Source organism: Coloeus monedula (assembly GCF_965178545.1).
Source record: "Coloeus monedula genome assembly, chromosome: 20".
NCBI lineage: Eukaryota > Metazoa > Chordata > Aves > Passeriformes > Corvidae > Coloeus > Coloeus monedula.
The window spans coordinates 4,643,609-4,669,580 of NC_138800.1; the positions used below are offsets into that span (position 1 = coordinate 4,643,609).

The 25,972-nt window shown below is 45.6% G+C and overlaps 1 protein-coding gene across 4 annotated transcripts in view; it reads left to right on the top strand.

Moving 5' to 3' along the window:
- The first annotated feature begins 627 nt into the window (after positions 1–627).
- The window catches only part of CUX1 (cut like homeobox 1), a 270,436-nt gene continuing 245,091 nt past the window's right edge, over positions 628–25,972 (top strand). For all 4 annotated transcript variants that reach the window (XM_082294439.1, XM_082294436.1, XM_082294437.1 and 1 more), the window contains exon 1: positions 628–793. In XM_082294439.1, the coding sequence (XP_082150565.1) occupies positions 731–793 (63 nt within the window). In that variant the 5' untranslated portion in view covers positions 628–730. The remainder of the gene's footprint in view (positions 794–25,972) is intronic.

Here is a 25,972-nt window from a genome sequence, read left to right on the forward strand (position 1 = left end):
CCGCTGCCCCCGATGCACTTTTTCATTGTTGTTTCCCCTAAACTCTCTGCACTTGGCTAATTTTAGCCCCGCGGCTCCCCGAGCGGGCTCCCCCCGCCGCTTCGGGCACCATTTGCCGGGCGATGCGCTGCCGTGAACCCGCACCGCGCCCGCGGGGGCTCCGCACCCTCCCGCACCGCGCGGCCGTCCCCGCACCGCCCCGCATCCTCCCGGCCCGGCATGCCCGCACTGCCCGGCCCCGCACTGCCCGCCTGGCCCCGTATCCCCCCCCCCCCCCCGCGGCGCCCGGCCGTGTCCGCATCCCCCCGGCCCCGTATCGCCCCGCGCGGCTGTCCCCGCATCCCCCCGCACGGCGCGGCCGCGCTCTGCGCGCTTTTCTCCGCATCCCCCGCGCTGCCGGCGCCGCCCCCGCGTGTCCCGCGTCCCCCCCTGGCGCGGGTCCCCGCGGGCGCGGGGCGGGGGGTGCGGGGTCGCCGTGAGCGCGCGGGCGCGGCGCCCCTTCTCCCCCCCCCCCCGCGAGCGCGCGGGCTGAGTCCGTGTTCCGGGCGGGCTCCAGGCCGGGATTTGGGCGCTCCCTGCCCGCCTCCCTCCCCCTTGCCCCCCCGCCCCTCCTCCCCCCTCCCGCCGGCTCCCTCCCTCTCTCCCTCCCTCCCTCCCCCTCCCTCCCGGCTCCTGAACTCCAGCCCCTCTCTCTCTATCAGCCGCTCACTCTGTCTCAATATGTCTCAAGATGGCGGCCAATGTGGGATCGATGTTTCAATATTGGAAGCGCTTTGATTTACAGCAGCTGCAGGTCAGGCTCCCCCGCTCGCCGCACCGGCCGGGCCGCGCCGCCGGACCCCCCCCTCCCTCCCTTCTCCGCCTTCCCTCGGGCCCGGCCTCCCCCTCCTCCTCCCGCTGCCGGCCCGCGCCGCCTAAAGGGAACCCCCCGCTCCGCCCGGCCGCGGCGCTCCGCTCCCTCCGCCCCCCCCGCCATCGATCACCGGCCCCATCGGAAATTGATCCTCTTTGTTCAATTCATCGATCAGCCCAAGATGGCGCCGGAGCCGCCGCTGCCGGGGCCGCCGCCGCTTCGCCCGCTCCGTCCCGGGCTGCTCTTTCCCCGCTCCGCGCTCCCCCCCGGCGGCGGGGCCGTGCGGGGCGGCGGGCGCGGCGGGACTCCCGGCGGCCGCCGCTCATCCCCCGCCCGCCTCCTGCCTCTCCCTCCCCGCCGCTTGCCCCCTTCCCGCCGCCGCGTCCCCGCCGCTTTTCCTCCGCCGGGAGCCGGGGAAAGTTTACCGAGTGCTGGGACTTTGTGTGGGGGCGCCGGGCGGGCTGGCGGTGCAGGCGCGGAGCGGCGGGGGCTGGGGGCGCTGTGGTGCCGGCCGGGCGGGCGGGCGCTCCCCGCCGCCGCCGCGGGGTGCCGGCCCTCGCTCCGCTCCGCTCCGCCGGGCGCGGGGCTCCGGCCGCCGCCCTGCGACCGCCGCGGGCACCGCGCCGGGCCGCGAGGGGAGGGGACGCGGCGGGATCCTCCGGGAGGGAGGGAGCGAGGGAGCGGCGGAGGGTCCCGCGGGGTGGGAAGGGGCGAGCGCCCGGTGCGCGGAGAGGGGGGCTCGGGAGGGCAGCGGCAGCGCCGAGTGCGGGGAGGGGCGCGGGGGCATCCCGGCCGGCGGGGGCATCGCGGCGCATCTCCCCGCGGCGACGGGAGGGCACGTTACATAATTCACGGGCTCTCCAGCCTCTCCTGCTGTCCAGGATCTGACAGATGAGCGGAATATTGATGCTTTACTGTGCTGGCTCGGGAGAGCCCAGAAGTGCCGTTTCCTGCGAAGGAAAGTCCTCGCAGACCGGCCTCCCTCCCCCTGCCCCGGGGGAGCGTCCCTGGGGGAATTGCGGCCCCACGTTTTAATTGAGTTGCCGGGGTACAGATAAGGCCGGGGCGGGCGGGGGGGTTGTCAGACGCTGTATCGGTGCTGCTCCCGCCGTGAATGGGGTTGCAACACGCGTGTCTCCCAGTTGATTGGCGCAGGAAGGCGCTGCCCTGCCTCTCCAAACCCGCCGCTGCCTCCCGTTTAAATAAATTGGCTCGAAAGCCGGCGGCTGCCCACCCTGGCCCCCGTGGAGGCGGCGTTGGAGCCGGCCGGAGGCTGCGGCAGGCGGAGGGATGGTGCGCTGATGCTGGGCAGAACCGCATTCCCGCTGGAGGTGAGGGGATGCTGGCGAGGGGCTGGCAGCGGGACCCGGGTCCTGCCGCCCTCCCTTCCCCTCGGCCGGGCGTGCGGGAGCGATGCTAAAAATCCCACCCCAGCAGCCCCCGAAACGGGAAGTGTTGCGTGGGATCTGTGCTAGGAGGCTGGTCCCTTCCGACTTTCAGGTGCATTAGGAGGTGGGGTAAAGTAGCGTTTTGTTTCAGGTTTCTGTGTCGTCTTCCACCCCCTTTCGCGTTTTATTATTTCTTTTAAAGGTTTTGGATTAAGGTAGACTTGGCTGAACTTTGCTAACTTGAAAGGGTTCTTAATAGTGACCCGGAATACCTACAGGAATACAGAAAATGAGATCCAGATGTAGAATTGTATAAAATAAAATGGATTAAATTGAGATGTAGTTAAACAAGGTCTGACATCTCTAATTGTGGACTTTTGCTTTTGCCTCTGTGTACGTGTGGCTGTACTTGCTTAGCATAGGAAAATAAACGCTCCGAACATCGCTGCTGTGGCGTTACATTTAACGGTGAACAAGTCTAAATATTGCCTGTAAAAATAAAGCCTTCAGAAATGCTTATTGATTAAAACATATTATGCTAAAGTATCTATCATGTAAATTAAATTCTAAAATGTAATGAACACAGCCAAATGGCATTTTGATAGATTGTTCTATTCTGTTTTTAGTAAAAAATAGCTCACTTTTATCATAATTTAATTTCTGTGCATACTGTAAAACCTGTTGTGGAGTATCACTGTACAAACCTTAATCTCGTTTTTGCAGACTAAATGTGACAGTCTGACTTGAACAGCTTGTAGCTTCTCCTTTGAAGCATTCTGGTAACGCCAGCTTAGAGTTGTTTGAACAATATTCATTACCTGCTTTTGAGAACTGGTGATTATTTATCCCCGCTGCGGATTGAGGCTGTTCACCTGTTGGCAGGTTCACCAGGCAGTCTGTGAGCACCACAGAGTTTGTTAACTTTGCACGCAGCCTGTCTGCAGAGAGTCCTGGAGTGACCAGGAAGGGAAGAGAGTGCCTTCCTCCATATGCAGAATAGTTAATTTGTTTCAAATTAGCTTTTTATTTTTTTTTTTACCCACCCATCTGCACGAAGAGGTAGTGTAATATTTACTCCCACTTGCAGATGAGGCAATGTGCTATAAAAACTATCATTACCGGGGATGAAGTTGAGTCCCACAGAATTGTCCGTGCCTCCCTTTATCCCCGTCCTGCACTTGTACTGACGTATTTTGAGCGTGGAATTGTAGAAAATAAAAATACTTCCGTGTACTCTCTGTTCCAGCACGAAAGCCTGGAGGATTTATGCTTAACACAATTGCACCTGAGCCCTGTGAACTCCAGCTCATGTAGCTCAGGGTGTGCTGGCTCTCTCTGTGCAGGAGAAAGTTGTGAGGAGCTGGGACTGGGCAGTCCCGGATCGCTGGCAGCGAGCGCCGCGTACCCGGCTGCTCCCAACTTCCTCTTCCACCTTCTGTTGGAAGGAGACGTTTAACTGTTGATGAGCTTCGACCTGCCTTGTGATATTAAGCAGCAGATTTCTCCAGATTGTATCAATATTAATTAAAAACAGAGCCAGGAACACTTTAGGGTCTGACTTTTTAAATTATTTATTTCCTCATGCTAAATAACCCCTTGTTTATAGGGAAAGGTATTTCAAGTGTTGGAGACAGGATTAAATAATTCAGAACTTGGATTAAAGAACAAAAAGGTCTGTTCACAAATGGAATATGAGATGCAAAAATGGCAGCTTCCTACAGGTATCAAACGGGGCTCTTCACTTGAGACTGTACCTGCGAGGCACGCAGCTGAACATTAACCCTTTTCTGTAGTAAAGGTTGGCACGATTCCTAAAGAAATTGTGGAGTTGGCATGGCATTGCTGCCTCAGTTTGCCATGTGGTGGTAGATGGACCCATGTTTGATGGGGAGGGAATTGCAGTGCTCAGAGAAAACAGACCCTTGCAAACAGCGAATATTGTGGCAGTAAATGCAAATGAAATCACTGGAGAAATGCTGCTGCCCTTGAGTTAAAGCTGCACGTCCCATTTGGTAGCAGTTGTGTGATTGGAATCAGTTCAGCAGCGTGAAGGTAACCTGCTGTTCCGTGGTCCTGGTTTGTTTGTAGTTTTTGATGTCACCATCACCTTCACTCTGAAAACAACCTTTTGCTGGAGAACAGGAAAAGGAGCTTCGTGTTCCCATGGGCACAGCATGCAGCTCTCCTTGACAGCTTGCTTAGTATTTCTGAATATGTGTGTATGTATCAATATCAGAGGAGGCAGCTGGTCTCTCTGACCAGCAGGAGTAAGTCTAGCTTGAGCCACAGCTCTGAGTTGGATCTCAGGACGAATGGAAGAAGTTAATACCCTTTGAAAACTTAACAAACTATCTGTAGTTATTTTGACAGTAAACACAAGTCTCAAAACGTCATTGTAGCTTTTTAAGACAGGCTCACATACTGGTAAAAAGTACAGTTTCTTACTGCTTTTGAGCAGAATGGCAGAACTCGTTACCGTCAAGCTGGGGAGTGGAAATCTAAAGGCAAATCTTGCTAATGTGTTCGTTTTTTAAAATCTCATCCTGGTAATGCATCATATATGATTAAAGTAAGGATGGAGTATTAGTTCTGTGCAGGCTGTGACTAATTGTTTAAGGTAAACCATTGATCTTATAAAATCTGCACCAAAATCTGGAAAAACTAAGTTGTAATGAGTAGCTTTCAAAAATGGACGTCTTTCTGTTACTGAATTAGAAACAGGTGGAGTTGTTGGCATCTTTTAGTTGGGTCTGGTGGTACCAGAGCACAGACTGATTTGTGAAGGAGTTCATATGCTTCATCAGAAATGGAATTAGTGATCAGGTCTGAGTGTTTAATTTTATGTACCTGTGCAGGTCACTGTAGAATTGTTTCTGTCCTCAAAGTAGTCAGTACTTTTCTGTTTATAATGGTAGTTGAATGTGGGTATGGAGAAGAGTGTCCAGCTGCTGTGCACACTTTCTGCTCCCCTCACCTGCTCGGAGAGCTGTGGTGAAAGCAGCTGGGAATTCCTGCAGGAAGATGCAATACAGAGAAGGGAGGGATGGCCAAGCCAGGGCACTGCTGCCAAGATACTCCAAGAGCAATCACTGCTTCCCTGCAGCAGGAAAGCTTTGGCAGCTTGTGGTCAGGGTGATGTTCCTGGACACCCACCACACCTGACGTACCAGAAGAAAGGCCCTTGATGCACTTCTAGCTCAAGAACTTGTCTTTCATAGGATTTCTCGAGTCCTGTTCCTTGGAAGGAAATCTCTGGGAGCTTTTCTAGCCCTTGTTCTGTTCCTGCAATGAAATAATGCTATCAGAAATGTGGCAGAATCAGTGCATGTTTCGGTCACTCTGCTCTAATGCCGAGTTTGTGGTTAATTGGATGATGTATTGAGAAGTGCAATAGGCAGGATTTGGGATGTGGTAGTGGTTGGGAGTTTTCTGAAAAAAAATTGTGCTGGTTGGCTGTGTCTAACAATACCAAATAAGTAATGGGTGAAACATTTGCTGGAGAAGAAATTACATGCAGTCTAAAATTCCAGTGAACAGTTATTCTTTATTTGCAAGCTGATTTGTAATGCAAAAAGTGGATGTAGAAAAATGCATAATCCACAGTTTCAGTTTGATCACACCGAGGCTGAGAATAAAGGCAGTTTATTTATTGGGGAGAGAACAGTCACATATGTGGATGATTAGTATATTTTAAGGCACCAAGCAGGCAGTGTGTTGCAGCAGTGTGCACTGGCTTGTAGTCTTTCTATGTAAGCAGGGTGGTAAGTTCCCATCTTGCCTATCCAGGTATTTCCTGCACATGTGCTTGGTTCTTTCCCATATACTTTGTGGGAAGGCCTTAAAAATACAATGTTTTCTGGACTGGAAATACAGTGACAATGGTCCAGCTTTGCTGGAATGGGGGAGTGGGGAGAAAGATGCGGGGATGAGAGGGAGAAAGCTGAAATGGGATTGTTTGCCCAAGACAAGGAGTGTTGGGAGAAGACTTGTACTGGAGTGCTCACACATGGAGTTGAATGTACCAGGAAAGATGAGAGAGACTTAGACTTCACAGTCAGGAATAGTGTCCTTAAATTAGTGAACATAAGATAAATCCTACTCATTTTGTGACATAGGTTCTCAGCTTGTTTTTGTTGTCTCTGGTTTGACAAGGCAAATCAGTGATTTCTACCTTTATTGGCAGCTATAATGAAGAAAATACAGGCTATTGCACTGGTTGGATTGTGAAGAACATGGAATGCAGACAGGTTGTTGGATATTAGGTTTTTATAAAAGATTAAACACAATTGGGTGTAGGTTGTTGGATGTAACAAAGGTCTCCACTGCTGTCCTACAGTACTTGTATTTCCAGGAAAGCAGTAGGCAGTAAGGAATTTGCACTAGATCCACCACTGTACCCTGGTTGTGCTTCTCTCTCTAGCAAGACACAGCACTTCTTTCTGCACTGTTACTTGGTCCCTCCTGTGACTGAGCAGAGTTAAACATTGACCCTGAATAAAGGTAATTCTTGGTATGAAAGTGCTAAAGCTGGGAGGTGCCTGACAGTTCCCTGTGCGCGTGTTACAGCAGGCAGGGCTTTGAAGCTGGAGCCTGTCACACTCATGTCTAACAGCTTTTTGCCTCCCTGGCAATTCACTTGCCCCCTTGCCTTGCAATAATTCGATTTCTTTGTCGGCAGTTGGGGTAATAAGGAAGTTTCTGTGAGGGCTGGAGCTGTGCTGCCTTTCCCGGGGAGCAGGGAAGGCAGCTGGGGTGGTGCTTATCCTCCTCCCGTGGCTCATGGACTACAGTGATCTGCTCTGGGAAGACAGAGGTGAAGATTACTCATTCTTTGAAAGGCTCAAAAGCAGATGCACAGAAGTATTTTAAGCTGCTGTGTTTAGATGCTTTAAATTCCCACATGTCTTTGTGTCTCTGGTTGTGAGCATTTTGAGGCGGGTAGGGATGTAGGCCATGGCTGTCTCCGAGGTTTTTCAGAGGAGTTCATACATCAGAGCTGAGCAGATCCTGTGGTTCTGTTCTTTTGTGTGGAAAGGTACCTTAGTGAATGAGCAAGCCTGGAGATTGCAGCATTTGGAGTGCCAGGACAAGTTTTCTGTGAATGATAAGAAAATTTAGGCTAAAATATGGGTAAATGGCTGCATGAATTCCACAGGAGTGTGACCATTCCTCTTGCTGAATCCAGAGATCTTGTATAGGTGAGCCCAGGTGTGCATTGCACACGGGTATTCAGGTGAGACCAAACCATGGTCTGATTCCTGCAAACATTTTATCACATCCCTTGAGCTGTGGAGGTGGGATGGTCCAGTGCTGCTGCTTTATCACGTCACTGTGGGATTGCCTTTATGGGCTTGGGGAGGGTGTGTGCAGGAGCAGTTCTGACACATTGCAGAGGTCTTTCCTTGCTGAGAAATGTTGGCTTCTGTCTGTGGCTCACGTGTGACAGGCTGAGGGCAGTAATGTCAGAGGGAAGTAAAAATAAAAACAAGTGGTGTGGGGGAAGTGACACTGTTTAAAGGAGTGGAGGGGGTAGAGGGAAGTGGTGAAGAAAGGAAGGAGGTAAGGAGTGAGCATAAACCTAGGACTTGGAAATGAAACTTGTTGCAGTGCAGTTGGGAGAAGAGAGCTTATTTTAGCCTTTATAGAAATATTGGGCAGTGCACTGGGCACTGTGGTGGGTCTCCCAGCAAATGCCTGGCTGTAGTGTTGCCACCAAATCCACCTCACCTGCACTTGCTGACCTTAAGAAAGGATCAGCTGGGGTTTGCCACCAGGCTGTCCTTGTGGAAACATCCTGGGAAAATTTGTACATGAGATACTGAGGTGATGGTGTGACTTCAGAGTGCACTGACAGATTCTTAGCGTTGCCCTGTGACAACCAGGGTTTGTGTTTCCTGGTAGCTTTCTAACCAGCTGCATGGTATTTTCAGGTATGATGAATAGGAGAAGCATTCTCATTGTTCTTACTGAAAAATAAAAGGGGGGGAGGGCAAAAAAACCCCAGGGAATTTCATAGCTTTTGACATTTTTTTCTTTTTTTTAAATGAAGACTCAGACTAGATATATCTTAGATGGCAAAAGCTTGTATGTTTTGAGTGGAAATGCCCTGGCTTATTCCTGTAGGGACAAAACTGTGAAGCCAAAAGGGAGTTCTGCAGATGATGAGATGCAGTGGAAGTTTGATGGGTTAAGTCTTGCTCCTTCTGCTCTCGCTGGTATCTCTGCTAGGTGTTTGTGGTTTCATGGTGTTGCTGAACCAATATTCTAAAGAAAACAAAAGATTTCTCTTACCAAAGAGCTGAAGCTGGTGTGTTTTGCCCATCCAATATCTCTGTACTGTGAGCACTCACTTGGGGCAGTGGTGCTGAGTGGGGCTGGTGCTGACACCCAGAGCCTTGAACTGCTTCAGATTCGGTGTGAGCGCAGTCAGGAGTTGGCAGGGACTCTCAAACGAGTTGGGAACTGCAATCTCATTGTCAGGAGTTGCCCCATCCCCATTCCTGGCTCCAGCCCTCAACATGTCCTCACCTCCACTGGTTTGTTTCTCCATCTGGGAAACACAGATGATGCTGCCAGCCCCTCTTTGAGGTACAAGATTGTGAGTTAGCAGTTACTGTTGGTTTTTGCTGCTGCTTAATAGTGTCTTGTGGATAAACAAGACTCGATGGTTATGTTTTCTGCACCTTTGTTCTCAATATTTTAAATGGCTCAATCAGAGAGTATGCTGGTGCTGATTTGTAGGTGCTTTTCAGGCTGTTGCAGAGAACAATTTCTGCAGAAATGAGTGAGAAAAAAGAACTGAGTTGTCGGTTGTCCTAGACGAATATTGAGAATGATTGGTACTAAATCACTGGAAAAAATGTTTCTTGCAGTTGGTTATAAGGTTATAATCTAGAGTTACTCATACATAGACACACTCTTACTTTGAAACATACCTCCCTGTTGTTTGGTGTAATGTACAATTTATCAGGTTTCCCTTCAGATTTCTCTGTATATTGAAGGCTGCTTAAAATTTACATTATAGGCAGCCAGCAATATGAATGTTGAATTAAAAATTCAGCAGTTTGTGGTTGCATCATTTCAAAGTGCAGCCCAAGGTTTGAAAAAGCTCCCTGTTTCAGCAGGACAGGCCAGCCTCCTTGCCAGCCAAGGGCAAGGAGGATCTTCCATCCCAAGCCATGCTCTGGTGGTTTTAAGGACAGTAACTGGGATCCTTTGAGCCCTCTGGATGGCCAAAGAGAGGAGAGAGAGGAGATGTGCAGAGCAGTCCTTATGAGAAATGTTGGACCTGTACTTGAAGGCTGAAATTCATTATTCACCAAAGACACAGCATGGGATAGCTCGAAACTTTTTCTTACATCAACTTTTCTCTTTTATCCAAATTACCCAGGTTTTGTAGTATATATACCTGCTCCAGCTGTCAGTGGGGTTGGAGGCTGTGCTTTAGATGGGCTGCTTGTGCCATCAGGAATATCCATCTCCTGCTCCGTGAGCTTGGCACAGGTGGATAAACTTTATCCCTGTTCAGCACAACACCCAGTGAGCATTACTGCATGTGTTGAATTTTTAAGACGTGTGTAGTCAGAGTTTCTGGCTGAGCCTGGGTGGAAGGAGCTGCCCTTTCTAGCCCTGCCCAGGGTTAAGTTGTGAGCAAAGATGAATCTCTCCATCCTAGTCCAGCAGCCTCTCGTCTTTGCCTTTATCTCATGTTTCTAATCAGCTCCATTCTTTTTCTTGTTATTTCATTGATGTGACACAGAAATGTTGTCGCAGTAGCTCAATAAAATTTATACTTGTGTCTTGTCTGTAATTATTTTTCATTTTATTTTTTATTGGGTGTTTACACGTTTTATTGCATGTTCACGTCAAAGTAAATTTGTATCATGTTGTCACTTAAAGATGTTTGCTTCATTTTCATCCATAAATAAAATGTACCCTTTGTCTAGGATCTGAAACATGAGAATGTTAATTTTGTCAGTGAACTACATATCTGTTTTTCTGTTGCAGATTTGTGTGTGTTAATATTGATAGAACTCAGCTTCGGTTTGGTATGTCTGGTATGAGCATAGTTGCTTTTCTAATATTAATTGTGGGGATGGGATAATATTAAACATTTAAAAACATGGAGCCAGTAGTCTTGCAATTGATTTTCTGTGGAGAGACTTGTGTGCTGAGTTGTTTACACAGTTGTAACCTTAGTTTCTTTTAGTTGAGTGCAAGAAGTGTTTCATGGATTTAAAAAATACAGTTGAGTGCACTGGTTTCTCCTCCACCCCCTTCTTCCAGCTCTGCCCTGCCTCTTTCAGGAGCTCTAGTTTTCTTTTGCTTATAGGTTTCTGCACATTTTTTTTTTGGCATGGAGTCTTGCTTTTGAAATTCTTGGGATGTTGGAAAAGGGCAGCTTGCTAATATTGTGTTCTCAGCTCATCTCTCTGCTGCTGTTCACAACACCCTGCCTGTTTTCTTAGGAAAATGTACTTTATACTCCTAATTACCCCTTGAAACTCAGAATATCTTTTTTTCGTTCCTTCCAAAAGTGAGTGGATACTTGTGGCTGTATAGGGGTGAGCTCAGGGAGTGCTGTGCTCTTGCTTCCCAGGATGAAGCAGACAGTAAGGAGGGAGGAATTGTTCTATAAGAATTTATTCTGTACTTTGTAAGAATTTTATTTTTGTATTTTCCTGAAGAAGAACTTTTTTTTGCTGTGAGTTCTGATCCTGTGAGACTCTGGGTGCCATCAGTGTTACTGACAGTCCTTAACCCCTGCAGGACTGGGGATTAATTCCCTGGTTTAGGTGAGGATATGAATCAAATTAAACTGTCTTACTAAGCCATGGTCTCAGTTTTATGTCCAAAACTTGGTTTGCTGTTTCCATGCTCGTGAGGAGGAGGTGGTTTCAGGCTTCTTTTTAAGTGCAGACAGAGCTTTGGTCAGTCCCATGGCTGGAAAGTTTTAATGTAAAGCGGAGTTCTTCTGTACAGCTTGTGATACACATTCTTCTCTTTGTGAGGCCTTTGCCGTGCTCCAGGCCATCAGCTGGTGAGACCAGGACTGTGTGGGATTTTTTTCTTGGAGTGATGTATTAAATACAGCACAAATGATTAAAACATCACACACACTGTGCTGTGATCAGCTTGGTTTAGACGATAAATTAAAATCTGTTAGCATCTGAGATGTTCTGGCATATCCTGAGAATAGTTAGTTCTTTAATATGCCAAGCTAAGTAAAACTTGATTAGTGTCACTATCTGGGATTTTCTGTCCTGTAAATAGAACTTGAAGTCTAAAATTGGAACTGTGAAAACCTACTTTAACTGGGATTAGAAGAAGAATTTAGTAGTTCAGATTGATTTCAGGATCTTAGAAAGTGGTCACTGTGCCCCAGAGCTGTCGTACGTGCCATCGTTTTAAAAATTAACTTCACTGCAAGGGCTAAAATGTTAGTTTGGGACTGCAGCACGCTCTGCTTGGCCATCCAGCACAGGCTGCAGGGGTTGGAAAAGTGCTTTCCATGCTTGGCTGCTGCCTGTGTGCCAAAGGTTGTTGTGTCTCCAGGTCCTGGCTTTGCACTCCTGACACTCGGCTGGTGAAAGGTGATGGCAGGCAGGAATTAGGGTTAGAGCCTTTCTTCTGGAGCACACAAACTGGTGTGAAAGGTCCTGATACCAGCAGATGATGGCTCTGAGTGTTAGTTTTCATTTCTGGGTGCACTTTGGTCTTGTGCGTGAGGTGGATGCGATGGGAGCTGGTGAGCCAGTGGGAATGCCTGGTGTGGGAGAGTGCAGCCACTGCTGCTGGGCTGCGATCCAGTGCTCTTGCCTTGCTTCCAGGGATGTCATGGCAGTCACACTTCATAGTGTTTTGTGCCCTATTTATTTGCTGTTATCATTTTACCAACCAGTTGTGAAGTTAATTTCAGTGGTAAGAAATATTCATTCCATATCTAGTTCCCCCTTTTTTTTTTTTAAAGTTGTTGGTTGGCAGCAGCCCCTTTGTACGGTGTCTTGATTGTCAGCTCTTCATTATAAATTTACTTTCTAAATGCTGACTTAAGGGCTGACACTTTGTTTGTTTAACTGTCAGTTACACTACTTGGGAGACCTAATAAAAGCCTCTCAGATCTTCCTATTGAATTAGGCCACCCTTTACCACCCCAGTGACTGATATAAAACAACTGCAGGAGTCTCTTTCCCTGTCTATCCCATTTTTGCTGGAACCCTGCTTCGGGTATCTTCTGATCCTGTCCTCACTGTGACAGTTGTTCTCTGGTAAAAGGTCACTGTAGTGTTTTAATTGGATTTTTCAGTTGCAAGGAATATAAAAATATAAGTTTATTAATAGAGTGGCTTTGATCTTGAAGGATTCCAAAACATTTGCTGCATTGCACGTACAGGAATGGTTTAGTTTTACTGCTCGTTCAGGGATAATCAATTTTGTCGTGGAGCATGGAAAGCTGCATGTTCTTCCTGGGAGGTCGGGGGGAAACAGGGAAATCTGGGAAGGCAGAATGTTGTTCCCCTTCTGAAATTTCCCCAGGATACAGCATTGAATTGTGGTGCTGTCAGAGATGCCAAAGGATCTTTCATAAGTTGTTTTGGTTTTGTTTTTTCGTCTGAAATCTTTGAAAAAGGTCACGGGCAAGAGACAATTAAAGAAACACTTAACTGACCTTGTTAGTGTATTTTTGTGGAATTATTGTGCTTTACAGCTATTGCTGCTTTACCCAGATGGTTATTGCTGGTTTCCATCTGTTCGTTAAGGAAAAGTAAAGACAGAAAACGGCAGCTTTAACTGGGTTTTTGAGCAGAACTTTCAGGTTTTATTTCTTCTTTGACCACGTCAGGTTAATGTGTTGGGTGAGAGTGCTGCGGTTTCAAGGCGAAGAGATCAAAGTGGGAGCTTGTCTGCTCAATATGGGTCACGACAGCAGCTTCCTGTGTTTCGGGCACCCTTTTCTTTGAACAGTCCTCAGGTATGAAGTGTGATATCGCCCTGGCAGGGGGCCAGGCCTAGGGAAAGACTCTGACCAAGGCTGACATTAGAGAAACCATTTAAGCGTTTGTGGCCAGAAGGATCCTCAGCTCATATTGCTGCTTATTCCCAGTTTAACCTCAGGGCTCTCTGTATGACTTCATAGTGCCCCAGTGGAGTTTTTGCTGGTTTTACTAAAATCTGCTCCCTTAAAGGTTAAAAACTTTAAAATCTTCAAGGCTTGCAGGTGTGAGAGCTTCCTGCTGGCACTGATGTAGGTGAGCTGACACCAGTTTTAGTGTTCTTGTGCTCAGGGTGATCTTCCATGTCTCAATTCGTGAAGAATGGTGGGAGAAGGAGCCCCAGAGAGGCCAACAGCATGATCTGGATTTTCACCTGATGATGAACAAAGCAAAATGATAAACTTCTTCCAAGTCCCATCATCCTGCTCGTGGCACTAAGAGTTTTTCTTTACCTGACTGTTTTCTTTGAGCTGGTGGATGATTTCTCACAGAGCTGCTTTCAGGCACCAGAAATTTCAGGTGGGATGGAAAAAGGAAGCTGTCTGGAGGGAGAGCTGTTTGCAGGGGTCCTGAGCAGGGTACACAACAGTGGTTTTATTTCCCCAACTCCTTTGCCAGTTGCTCAACCAGATGTCCTCAGTAGTTTGTGCTGTAAGATGTTAAGTAATTAGATCATTCACATTCTAGTTAAACATAATTAAAGCCCTGTGTAAACTGAGTGAAGCTGACAGGTTTTATAGGTTGGTCAGAGCAAAAATATCAGATGATATAGCTCAGCATTAATACAAAAAGATTTAAGCCTCCTTGCCCTCAAATAAAGAGGTGTTTAGTCTTCAAATTTAATCCTTAATTAGAACTACAATTTGTGGAACATACTAAAAATGTTTTCAGGATCTTGGAAGCCTCACTCAAAAGTGCTTCCATGTAGAGTTTGCTGGTTTCTTCTGTACCCCTGAATTTGAAATAGAGCACTTACTTGGCAGTTGTTATGTCAAGTTAAACAGAGAACAGAATTCTGCAATTTTTTTCCTGTAGTTTAAGTTAGTGGGTAAGTCAGTTGCAGTGGTGCTCCTTGACTTGGGAAGGGTTGGAACAAGTAGCACTATCTCCAGGTGCCTTTCCCAGTGTGGAGCTAGCTGATTTGCCTTTTAGGATCATCTGGGTGTAGCACAGGCTGTGTGAGGTGCCCTGGTTTCCAGCAGTGGCTTCCAACCCACTGCAAGCTGGGTTCACGAGCATCACGTTCCCTTGGTTATTGTTAAATAGCAGAACTGGAGAGAATCACCGTGTCATGCCACCGTGTCTGCAGGTACTGCAGAGTAAAAGAGCAAATGTAAGATTGTGAGCATGGGGCTGAAACATGCATTCCATGTTCCAGCCTTTGATATTGTTGTTTTATTGCAACACTTTGAAGCTAATCTTCATTATTTCTCTCCCTCGTTTTACAGATATGACACATTATTTTGTTGTTTGTTTGCTGGCAGGCGAAACATATTTTCTGAAGGAAAGTGTTAACAGATCCGCTGATAAAATGTCTGTCTTCTAAAAACTGTCTGAAGACAAATTGAGTATTTGTCTACATGTGCTGTTCACACTGCTGTACCAAACAAATTAACAAGATGATTCTTGTCTTTTCTAGGATGTAAACTTTCTTTTCCAATGTTGTAGGAGCCCAAAGTTGTGAACTAGACCCAAGGTGATCCTTGTTCTGCCGAGCGCTCTGCTCTGAAAGCTGATTGTCACTTTACTGTAGCTAATAAAGAAAATTTAGGTACAGAACATCCACAGGGAAGTTATGTTGGAAAATTCACATTTGGCTAGTAAAGGGGATTTAGCTGTTCAACTTAGTTAAAAAAAGAAAAATCAGAAAGAAGAAAGCTGCAGTTATTTCTTGGCAATCCTAAATGATGAAGTTGTCTTGCTGGGTACTGAAAACAGCTCCTTTGCATGCACTGCAGTGTTATTTCATGCAATAACTTCCCACGTCCCCTCCAGCCTCTCCCACCACACTTAGTTATGTCACTGGTGTGATGCTCCGAGCCTTGCTGTCCTGGCTGGAATCTCGAGCCTGTTTCCAAGCTTGTATTTCTCACTTGGCAGCACATGCTGCGGCTGGTGGGCAATCTGCCGTATCCCTTTTTTGTCAAACATCGGAGTTGGTGTCTGACACTGAATCTGAGAAGAAGAACGGGGAGAGTGAAATGTACAGCGGAACTGGAGAGGTCTGCTGGGTGTCTCTGCATGTTTCTGTGGTTATTGCATATGACTGATTCCCAGTTCTTGTGGTGATAGAATGACAGGGATTCTGCTCTTTCCTTTCATATTTTGAGTGATTTGCATGACCTGGTAAGAAGCAAATTTTCAGCTACTTTTTTTTAATCAGGTGCTTATCTGCTTACAGGTGAAAAACTCCATTTCATGAAAATCCCCTAAAGTTCTACAGAGACAAAACAGTTCTGTCAAGGTGTGTGTACGTGTGTGTGTGTTTGTGTAAACACACAAGCTCACACAAGCGCAATCTCCTTTCTGGATCAGCTTCCACCATGCAAAATACAAACCTGAAAGGGCTATAATTGATTACGTGCAATAGGAGACAAGCAACCAAGATTTTGGGAGAGGGCAGGGTGTGGTCCAGATCTGGCAAAGCATTTAAGAACTGAACATTATTTTTTCAAAGGTAGGGAAACTTTAAAACATTGGTCCAAGAGTTAAGACTGGTTGGGAGAAGGAAAAGAGTACAGTAAACTGAGACATCGTCTTTGTAGGGGGAGGTGTTGGGGGAGGAATTGGGAAGAAAGAACACGCAAGTTTAGGTTAGTACATGTTCATGTTCTTCTGGTTTTTTAACTTCATTTGTTTCCCTGGCAGATGTCCCATGGCTTTGAGGCCTTTGTCTGTGTGAGAGAGAACATGAAGGAGGGCTTGGCAGGACGCTTGGGGTTGTGTAGAATAGCTGGTAGTCATATTTATAGTTGGTGTTGTCTCTTGGCTTGTGCAACTTTGATAACCAGCAGTCGTTCTGTAAAGTTACGTGTTGTGTTGGCAAGTCATCTCTCCCTGGGTTCCCTCCACCAATTCTGCACTGTAGATATGGCTCATGTAGAAGTTTTTGTAAGGTCTGAATAGGGCTTGTCACATCTACGACTTTACTTTTTGTATACACCTCCCATTAGACTGTCTTTTCAAACTTCTTCATGCAACACAAGAAATTACATGCAACCCTGCTTAACTGAGTTAGAAACAAACAACATTTTAAAAGTGATCTAGCAGTCCCTAAGTGGTAAGATTTTTTGGAGCTTTGTATCTTTTATTTATATATATATATATATATATATATATATATATATATATATATATATATATATATGCTGCATCCTCCTTTGGAGGCATTTCATTCATTTTGCAATGATTGTTGTACCTCAGTATTTTATACTGTATTCTTTTGACTTGCCAAATTTCACAGTGGACTTGTTCTTGCAGCCTCTACATTCTGCAGGGAAAGAGGAACAATATTTGTCTGCTGTGTGAGTTTGAACCTTCTGGTCGCCTTTTGCTTTCTCTGTGTTTGTGGCTCTAAATAGATTTATAACTCTGCAGCTTTATGCCTTTAAAACACCTGCTGTAATTGCCTAGAAATATCCTCCATGTCAGCCTTTATTGCTTACTGTGATTACGCTTCTGGTAACCAGGCTTTTTGGCAGACTCATAAAATAAGTTTCTCATAATAGGATTCCAAACGGAGTTAAACAATATGCATAGTTCAAAGTGCAAATATGTTTTATTCGGGAAAGGATATTATTTTGCTGTTCTTTGATACCTTTAATTTGACTCTTCAGAAGGTGCTTTGCATTGAGTGTATGCATAAGTTTAAAAAAATCATATGTGACCCATTTCATTGATGGAAGTGTGTGTGGGCCTGTGTATGGCAGGTCTAGAGGTAAGAAGAATGTGAAGGCAACTTCTTGAACCTGTGTACACTGTTTTTTTATCAGTTAGCAGAGTTTGTACATAAACTGTACACAAGGTTGAAAAAATGCTCCTTAATTTTTCTGATTTAACACCTAAGGGCTGTGTGATTGCTGAAAAAAAAATCTGTCATTAGAGGGTTGTACCTTCAGTTTAGGGCTGGTGTTTGCTTCCCAGCAAAGTGAGGGTCCTGTGAGGCTGTTGGAGAGGTGATGGATGAGCTTTCAGGATGTGGCAATGTGTTATATTTGCTAATTCTCCACACAGAAACTTATCACAGAGCTAGATATTCTCACAACAGCGACGGTAGAGAGGAAGGAAGATCCTCAGACAGTTGAACTTTGTATTGTGCTCCCTTGATCTTGATGTCTCCCCTGGCATCCTTCAGGTGGACATCAGAGGGTTGGGAAATTCTAGTTTAACATTGCAAATCCACCTAATGTATTAGTTCTTGTAAACTGTTTCTGGAGATTGCAGGATTGAGGAGGTGTTATTTATCATCACTTTTAGCTAAAGAGTTCCACCCATGCAAAATTCCTAGCGCTAAGAGAATTACACTCTTTGGTAGGCGGGTTGTTCTCAATATCTCAAGCAGAGGAAAAGGTGGTGAATAGTTATTTTTGGGCTCTTTTAAAATATGAAAATAAAATTACTGGGGTTAGCCAATGTTCTTTACATCAGCAACTTTATCCTCAAGGATATTTTGGCATTTTTGCCTTTGAAATTTAGGCTAGACTTCAAAGGATTGATGACATTTCTTGGGAGAGGTGGGGTGCTGTAGATTGGTGGAGGCTGGGGTTGGAGAAGAAGTAAATGAGCATGGGTCACTTGGTGCTGCTGGTGTCTCTCAAATGAAGGAAGCCAAGCCTTGTCTCACGCTGGAGCAGGAGACCTTCCTAAAGCTGTGCTTCAGAAAATGCTGCTGAGGGTTCAGTTTGTGGTGCAGTTGCCTCTCACCTGACTCCTGGGGGGTTTTGGTGTGTTTGAATATGGCTGTGAACTCCTGCAGTCGTTCATGTGTGGTATGGGCTTGGTGACACCTTTTGCAGGTGCTTGGTGCTGTTGTGCAAAACCTGCTGGAGTGGTTTGAGCCATTTCGCTGCGGGACAGGGACAGTGGGAAGCTGAATTTCCTTTTTAGGCGTAGAGTTTATCGTACGGCATAAAATCAAACACTGTGGGATGGCAAAGGCTGTTTTTTAAACTAGTTGGCTTGTTGTAGCTGTGATAATCTGTGTTGATCAACCCTTTTGGTGTTTGCTACAAAATTTATTCTAAAAGACATGGTAGCTCGTTCTCGTTGGTGGCGATCCAAATCGTCTCTGCTGCCAATCTTGGCACTGGTGCCAGTGGTTTGCTTTAGCTGATCTAAGAATATAATACAGATGGTTTGATACTCAGCATGGATATATACAGATGGCTTGAAACTTTTGGGTTGCTTTATTTCATTCCATTGTTTCTTCTCGGTATATCAAGTATCTCTGGATATATATATATGTGCGAGATTATATATATGTGAGATATATATATATATAGATATAATTGCTATTCTTAAAATAACCTGATCTGGTTTTGGTTCAGTTTGTGCCTGTCGTTGCTGTAAGAATTTGGCTGCTATTTTGTGCAAGTTCCATGTTCTGCGTGTCAGTACAGGTGTGCTTATTTATAATGCACAAGAATAATTCTGTCGAGTTGTTTGACCACCACACCTGTACATTCTCCAGTTACATGGGATGTAGAAAGCACATCCCAAAGAGAGAGCCTGTAGATCTAAAAATCCAAAGTTTGTGGTCACCAGCACTACTGACTTTGTTCAGTCTGTTGCTGACCCTGGCAGTGACATCTTTGCACTTGGAGCAGTGAGGTTTTAGCCCTGTGCAATAGTGCAGGCAGTGATCACTGAGCTCTGGCTGAAGGCTGGATAGTTTGTTTTCAGTGCTCATTACAGCCTGTTGATCTCTTGCCAGCAGAAATTTCTAGGTTGGAAGTTTTTCAGTTGTATACAGGTGTATGACATCAGTTGCCTGCTGGCAGGATAGGGTGTAAATAGAATTATGACAGCGTAACTTGAGTGCTCTCTGTGCACACAATATATTGGTGTTCCAGCAGTTGATGCTGACACAGAGATTGCCTGGGCAAAGAGTAACAGTAGCCTCTGCTTTGATTCCTCCTGTATGGGAGATCCTCCTTCTGCAGGTTGGGGCATCGACAGCTCTGTCCTGTGCGTGGAGCTTGGGAGGTGGTTGTACACACTTACTTCTGAGCAGTGATTTACTTAGCTGCCTTCATAAGGCTGTTAAAGTGCTTAACAATGCAATTAATGTAATTTAAGGACAGTTAAAAGCACTAGTGGTTTTTTTCAACTTTAATTTTAAATGCTGAGGCAGATTAAGCAGTTTGAACAATGACATGATTCTGCTCTACAGCCACTGAGCGTATAAATAAAATATGCCCCAGTGCTTGGTGTTTTGAGTCCAAAACTTAGAGACCACTGAAATCAGTGATTATGGATATATTGCCTTGTTCTGGGATCATCAGACATCTGACAAGTTAAGTGTGATCAGTGCAAGTCAGTATTTAGATGGCAAATCTTTAATCAGTATTTCACTGCCGTAGGAAGTACTGATGGTGATTTCAACATGTATGTCTCTTGAGTTTGCTTCAGTTCCACCGCAGTTGCTGGCTTGATGATAACTCCTGAGATGAGACATAAAATAGGTTTATGCATCTCTGAATGCTTCCTATTCCATGTGCATGGAGGCATTTTTCCAAATAGTCACACAGTTTTTTGTATGTGTAAATAGTTTGCTTTGCAGGCTTTTTCCCATACATTGCATCAATGCTTTAGTTAATACTCTTTATACAGTTCATACTCTTAATACAGAGAAGTTCATGTGTTACTAAACAGGAAGGAAATTTTGTAAGAATGCCCTCATGATGAAGCCGCCAGCAGAGTCCGTCACCCCCCTCTTTGGGACAAGGCAGTGGAACTCTGTTCCCTTGGGCACGAGAGGCCTGGCCCATTCCATGGCTGCTGTGGAGCAGAACAGTTCCACCCTTGTTGATAAGACAGATGTTGGCTGTCAATGGTGGTAACTTAGCAAGAGTGAAGAGGTACATAACTGCTCTCTGGGCAAATAAAAGCAGTAAGGGCAGGTGGGATGTTGTGGGAAGCAGTGTTTTACAGGGAAGGCAGTGGGGACACTCGTGCCTGAAGAAGGAGCTCACTGGAGAGATGTGTAGATTAAAGGGAAACATGAATTTAAAATGGAGTGTGGCTGTGTAAGAGCTTTGATGAAATGATCCTTTGCACTGTGAAAACAAAGACACCTAAATCGTATGTGGATGAGGCAGGGCCATTAGCTGACCTCAGAGTGCAGTTCTCCAAATTAATGGTCCTGGAGCAGCCAGCTGAGGTGATTTGGCTCTAAAAGTCAGATGGTTGGGAGCAATGTGTCTGGTGAAAGTGGCCTTAGCTTTTAGACATTTAAAATGTTTCAGTGAGTTTTGAAAAGATAGTTTGTCTTTGAAAAAAACAGGTGCCTGCGTGATGTGTTTATTGGAACAGTCCTTTTCTACCAGCCTCAAGAACTTGAGTTCTGTTTCAGCCTTACTGAAGAAAAAATAGTTCTTAAAATTTATCTTCATCCTTCCTCAGGAAGGATAGAGCCTAACTGGGGTGTTTCCCAGAGAGCTGGTTTCAGAGTGCCTGACTGGTAATGATGAGTGACAGAATTAGCATAAATTCAGAGATACGGTTGGCTGGTGCCAACTGGCTGTGTGGGTATAAGAGTCGCTCTTGGGAGCGATGACAGAGCCTGATTTTTATCCCTCCCTCCCACCCCCCCACTTTCCCACCCAGAGTGCTGAATATCCGACTGGATATTAAATACTTGAAAATCAACCTACTTAGCAGCCTGGAGCAGGCTCCAGGGAGGAGGTTTGGAGAGGGAGGGCTTGTTTGGGGTGGCGTTGCACACGGGGATCTCGCCGTGGGTAGCGCTGTGTGCCAGGGGTGTCCGGCAGCCGGGGCAGAGCGGAGGTGGCTGTCCCTGGTGGGTGCCTGGATGTCTGTCCCCAGCACCCCGAGCCCTCCGCGTTACACGATTCCTCAGCAAGGTTTGCTGCTGGTGGCTCCCGGCCAGCTTGTCATGTCAGTGTTGAAAACTCCGGAGCACTTCTCCAAACGCTTGGAACCTGTCTCGATCTGCCCCATAACCGCGGTGTCTCCGCGAGCTCCACACGCAGGGCAGGACGGCTCAGCTCTGCCGGGCTCCTGGCCACGACTGGCTGGCTCCTTGGGGCTGGGCCGGGTCATCCACCTGCCCTGGAAAGCCCAGGGTGTGGTGGAGGCCAGAGGAGCTGTTGGTGTGGCCACCCTGTGCTGGCTAGGCCAAGCAGGTGGCAGGTTTGTATCCCACACTGGGCAGGGCAGTGGAGCTCTCCGTGCCTGTTCTGCTCCCTGGGTTGCAGCCCTGGCCTGGAAGAAGTGGAGGCATGGACGAGGAGCTGGGGTGGTGGAAGGGGTCAGGAAGGGGCTTCCCTGGGGCTGCAGCTGCTGCAGAGCAAAAGGGGACCTGTCACTTGTCCCCAGGCTTGGAGGTGAAGGGTCACAGACACCTCCTCCCTCCTCACTGTCCCCTCAGGATGCCATCTACCAGATATTGATACCCATGTTTATAAAAACAAAATCAGAGATCGGATGCACCACTTCATGGAGTTTTGGCTGTTTAGGAGTGACCATTCCCTGTTTTGCTGTCGCAATGTGTTTGGCACCCACCGTGTTGGACCTCCCATGTGTGTGCTGAAATAGTGAGGCTAGAAGATGGGAATTTTTGGATCTGGGCAGCATTGGGAAGCATCTCCCAAATGCACACCCTGACAGCAGCACTGCCTTGTTCCCAACATGTGCTTAATCAAATGGATAAATAGAGGAGCTGTTCAAATGGGGCTACTGAAAAGCACCTGCAAAATCTGTAGTCACTGCTGAAACCCCAGTCCCTGTATGCTGATTAGGCTCTTGTTTTTAAAAAACTTGTAGTGAATATGTTTAAATTCTGCACTGAAGATATTTTCCCTAATTATTTTCTTCTAAAATACACTTTTAAGATTGGTTGCTCTGATGCTGAAGAATACTTAATGCTTCTTCCCTCTTACTGGTCTATAAATGCAATCCTGAAACATTGTCAGTTTTTCTAATATTATTTGTAAGATTATTACTGGATGTATTTCTTTATTTTTTTGGGCTTACCCATGAATTATGTGACTACTTGTTTGAATAAAAGACTAGGCAGTCTCCCTATTAAAATATTTTTTTCTGATTGCTTAGAATTAATATCCTGCTTGTGTAGCATAACTGTATTGGGCTTTGAAGGTAGATTTATCATGAAATTTCACAGGTATCATTTTATTTGAGTTGTCTGCTACCAGCACACACAGAGTACAGGTCAGTTCATGCAGGTTCTGTGCTGTGTGTTACTGCTTCTGTTGTTTGGATGAGATAAAAACTTGTTGAACTACTAAAGTGGACAGAGTTTAAAATTACAGACACATTACTTTCCTTTGCAGCCATAATATGTTTGTTTTGGCAGGCTGTCTCTTCACTGGAACATGGAACAGTTCCTTTTTTTTGCGATTATTCACTGTTTTCAGTCATACAGCACCAAGTATTATTCATGGCCCTGGAAAAAGTTACTCCTTCACAAAACAAAAGCATAGGAAGTGTTCTGAGCTCCCTCATTTTCATAATTGACAGGTATTAATGATGTGTGGGTACCCAGTGCAGTGACAATGTGCTCCAAATTAGTGAACATCACGGGGTGTTTCTGGCTTGGGAGCCTTCCCTGGCTCTCCAGGTGCTGTGGGTGTCTCGGTGGCCGTGCAGGTGTGTGGTACCTGCCAGGATGATGCTCCCTGGATGCACCACAGAGTAAGCACCACATTCACCTGGGCTAGTGCTAAGCTTCTCCCACATGGTGGAGCTTTTACCCTCGACTTGACCACAAAAAGACATTTATAAAGTGCAGAGAGGCAGCTCAGGAAAGGAGGGCTCTGCTCACCTCTTCCCTGATGCATAAAATTTTTGTGTCTTGGCTAATGCTGTGTTTGCCCTGTGTAGACATGGACACCATGGCTGTTCTAATGCCTGCAGATTGATCAGCATTCAGTGGGACTGGGGCCTCCTGGATCCCTCCAGGATCACATGGCAGCTCCTGCTGGCCTGGAGCTGCAGGGCCCTTTGGTGCCCAGCTGCTGAAACCTCCCAGCTGATTTCCAGCTGAAAAAGGCTCATCAGCTTTGCATCACATCCAACAGGTATTGCCCCGTTCTCCCACCCAGCTTTGCCATTTCCAAGCATTTTGCTGGTTTTGTCATCAGACAGGAATAGTGTTAAGAATTAGGGTTAATGATTCTTACATCAAGCTGCTTTTGAAAGAAGTACTGAAGAATCTGAGAGTTTGTGTAATTTGAGCCATACTTAGGAAGTGAAAAAGTCTGCTGCTGAGAACAACTGCCTATTTTTCAGAAATCAGCTATTTCTTTCTCATTACTTGTTGATAGTATTTTGATGCTGTGCAGCCTTTAAAGGAATTCTTTGCTTATTTGGTTCATCTGTAACTCACTTTAATGCTTATCTATTTTCTAATAATACTTGGCACAAGAGGTGCCCTTTCCTTTTTTTTTTTTTTCTTCAGGATGTGGTGTCTTTTTCTTTTCTTTTTCTCCCTTCCAGTAAGGAAAACACCATTTCCTCCACTGCAAATGAGTAATGGTGATGCAGGTCAGTTCAGACTCCCATATTGCCACTTGTTTACATAAAAGTGATCTGTTCTTCTGAAAATCTGTAACTGTCATGGGAACTGTGCATTAATTTTAAACTCACCCTGTTCACAGCACAGGAATGTATTTTCCCCCTGTTTTTCCTAAGGTTGGAAATCACAGTTGTTTTTTCTGCTGTCCCTCTATTTGCTAGAAATTTGGTTTTGCTGCTGAGGTCCTTCAGTGCCTGTGTGGCTGCTGCATTGCATGTTCTGCCACCTGGCCCCTTCTCCCTGCCAAACTTTAGATTTCTTTGGTCTTGCTCTTTGCTATTTCTGAATCAAACCCCTGAAACTTTTTTTCCCCCAGTCTTCTTCTGCCTTGCTATTTTCTTCCCCCCTTTGTAAAAATAAATTGTAGAGCTGATCTGGCTGTTGCGTATCTGCCCAACTGCTCGTGGATTCTCCCATACCAGGGAATAAAATTTCTAACCCATTCGTGCCTGTTCTTACAGCTCAGCTGGCTGCATGCTTAGATTTGTCATTATAGGGCCCTTTCAGAAGAGATATAGAATGGTTTTATCAAGGGATGAGTGAGTTAAGTTCTGTGTTTTGCAATAGGAACAAATGTTTTCAAATAGTAGCATCTTGTAGCGAATAAAATGATGTTCCCAGTCGCTGGATGGTTCTTTGGCAGTGGGAGACTTGGATTTGTTGGTTGATATTTTCTAGGTAAGAGTAAGTAATGGCTTCTTCCCATAAACTCAGTAACATTTTAATTTTGATGATTCAGTCTTTAATATAAATACACTAAAGTGACAGGCTTCATGCCTTTAATATTTAGAGCTTTTAGTCATCCTTAGAATTAATTCTGGTTTCAGCAGAAGCATTTGTTATTGAAGAAAACACAGACTCAGATATTTAATTACTTGGATTTCTTTTTTTAACACATTTTAGGAACATCTGTGGATCTTAATGAAGCCAGTGAGGATCCCAGACCCTAAAAACTGCCTAAATTTTTACAGCAACATGGGAGGAGGGGACGGATGATTAGGGTGGAGGGCAGGGTACTGTGAAGATTCCTGGCACATATTTTCAAATGACTTGCTGTATTTTTAGCTGGTGGGTATGTTTGGTGTCATTCATTTTTGGCAGTAAGACCATCCGTTTATTCTATACTGCTCAAATTTCTGGGTTTTCTGTAAAATACAGTGGAGTTTTCTTGTGGGGCTGATGTAGAGTTGGCTGATTCTCAACTGTGAAAGAAATACTTATGTTGATTATCTTTGCTTCACTGTTTTCTTTAGATTTCAAGAGGTTGTGCTTAACATTGCAAAATTAGTTAGAGGACTCCTTTCAGACTGCTAAATTATACCTACCAGGAGGCTGCGAAGCGAGCTCTGCGTGCCTGCCTCAACTTAGCTGCTCTTGATGGCACTGCAAATAAATTATATATGTAAGCAAATTATTTTGAAAGCAGTAGTTTTTAAATTGGGACAGGGCTTCTCTATGTGTTCATACATCTTGTGCTGGAGCCGGTTAACAGGTGAATTTGAACCTCTTCCAAATTTGGTGTCGAATTTTCAGACAAGCACAATGCACAGTTTCTCCTTTCTGCCATCTACAAAGAGGAAGGAAGGGAAAAAAAAACCCCAAATCTATTTCAGTACTTTCTCAGAAGTTTACTTGTATAAATTTCTCTTTTTCTATGAAACTATATTTTAAAATTCTTGAGGACTGCTAGAATAATTGTGCTCTTTTAGTGAATCCTAGAGATTAATGAGAAGGATCTGTCTGGACTCTTAAATTAAAACACTAGTTTTAAAATAAATAAAAATATTTAAAATAATGAACTATGTAACTAATGGCAGCTCAAATTTTTGAATAATGTTAATATATTTTTGAATCAGCATGGGATAGGCAGATGCTTTTGCATGTTTATGCAGGCTGGCATTTATGGCAACATCAGTGAAGCTTTTCCTTCACCCTCAGTTCTATCCAATGTCTTCCCTGA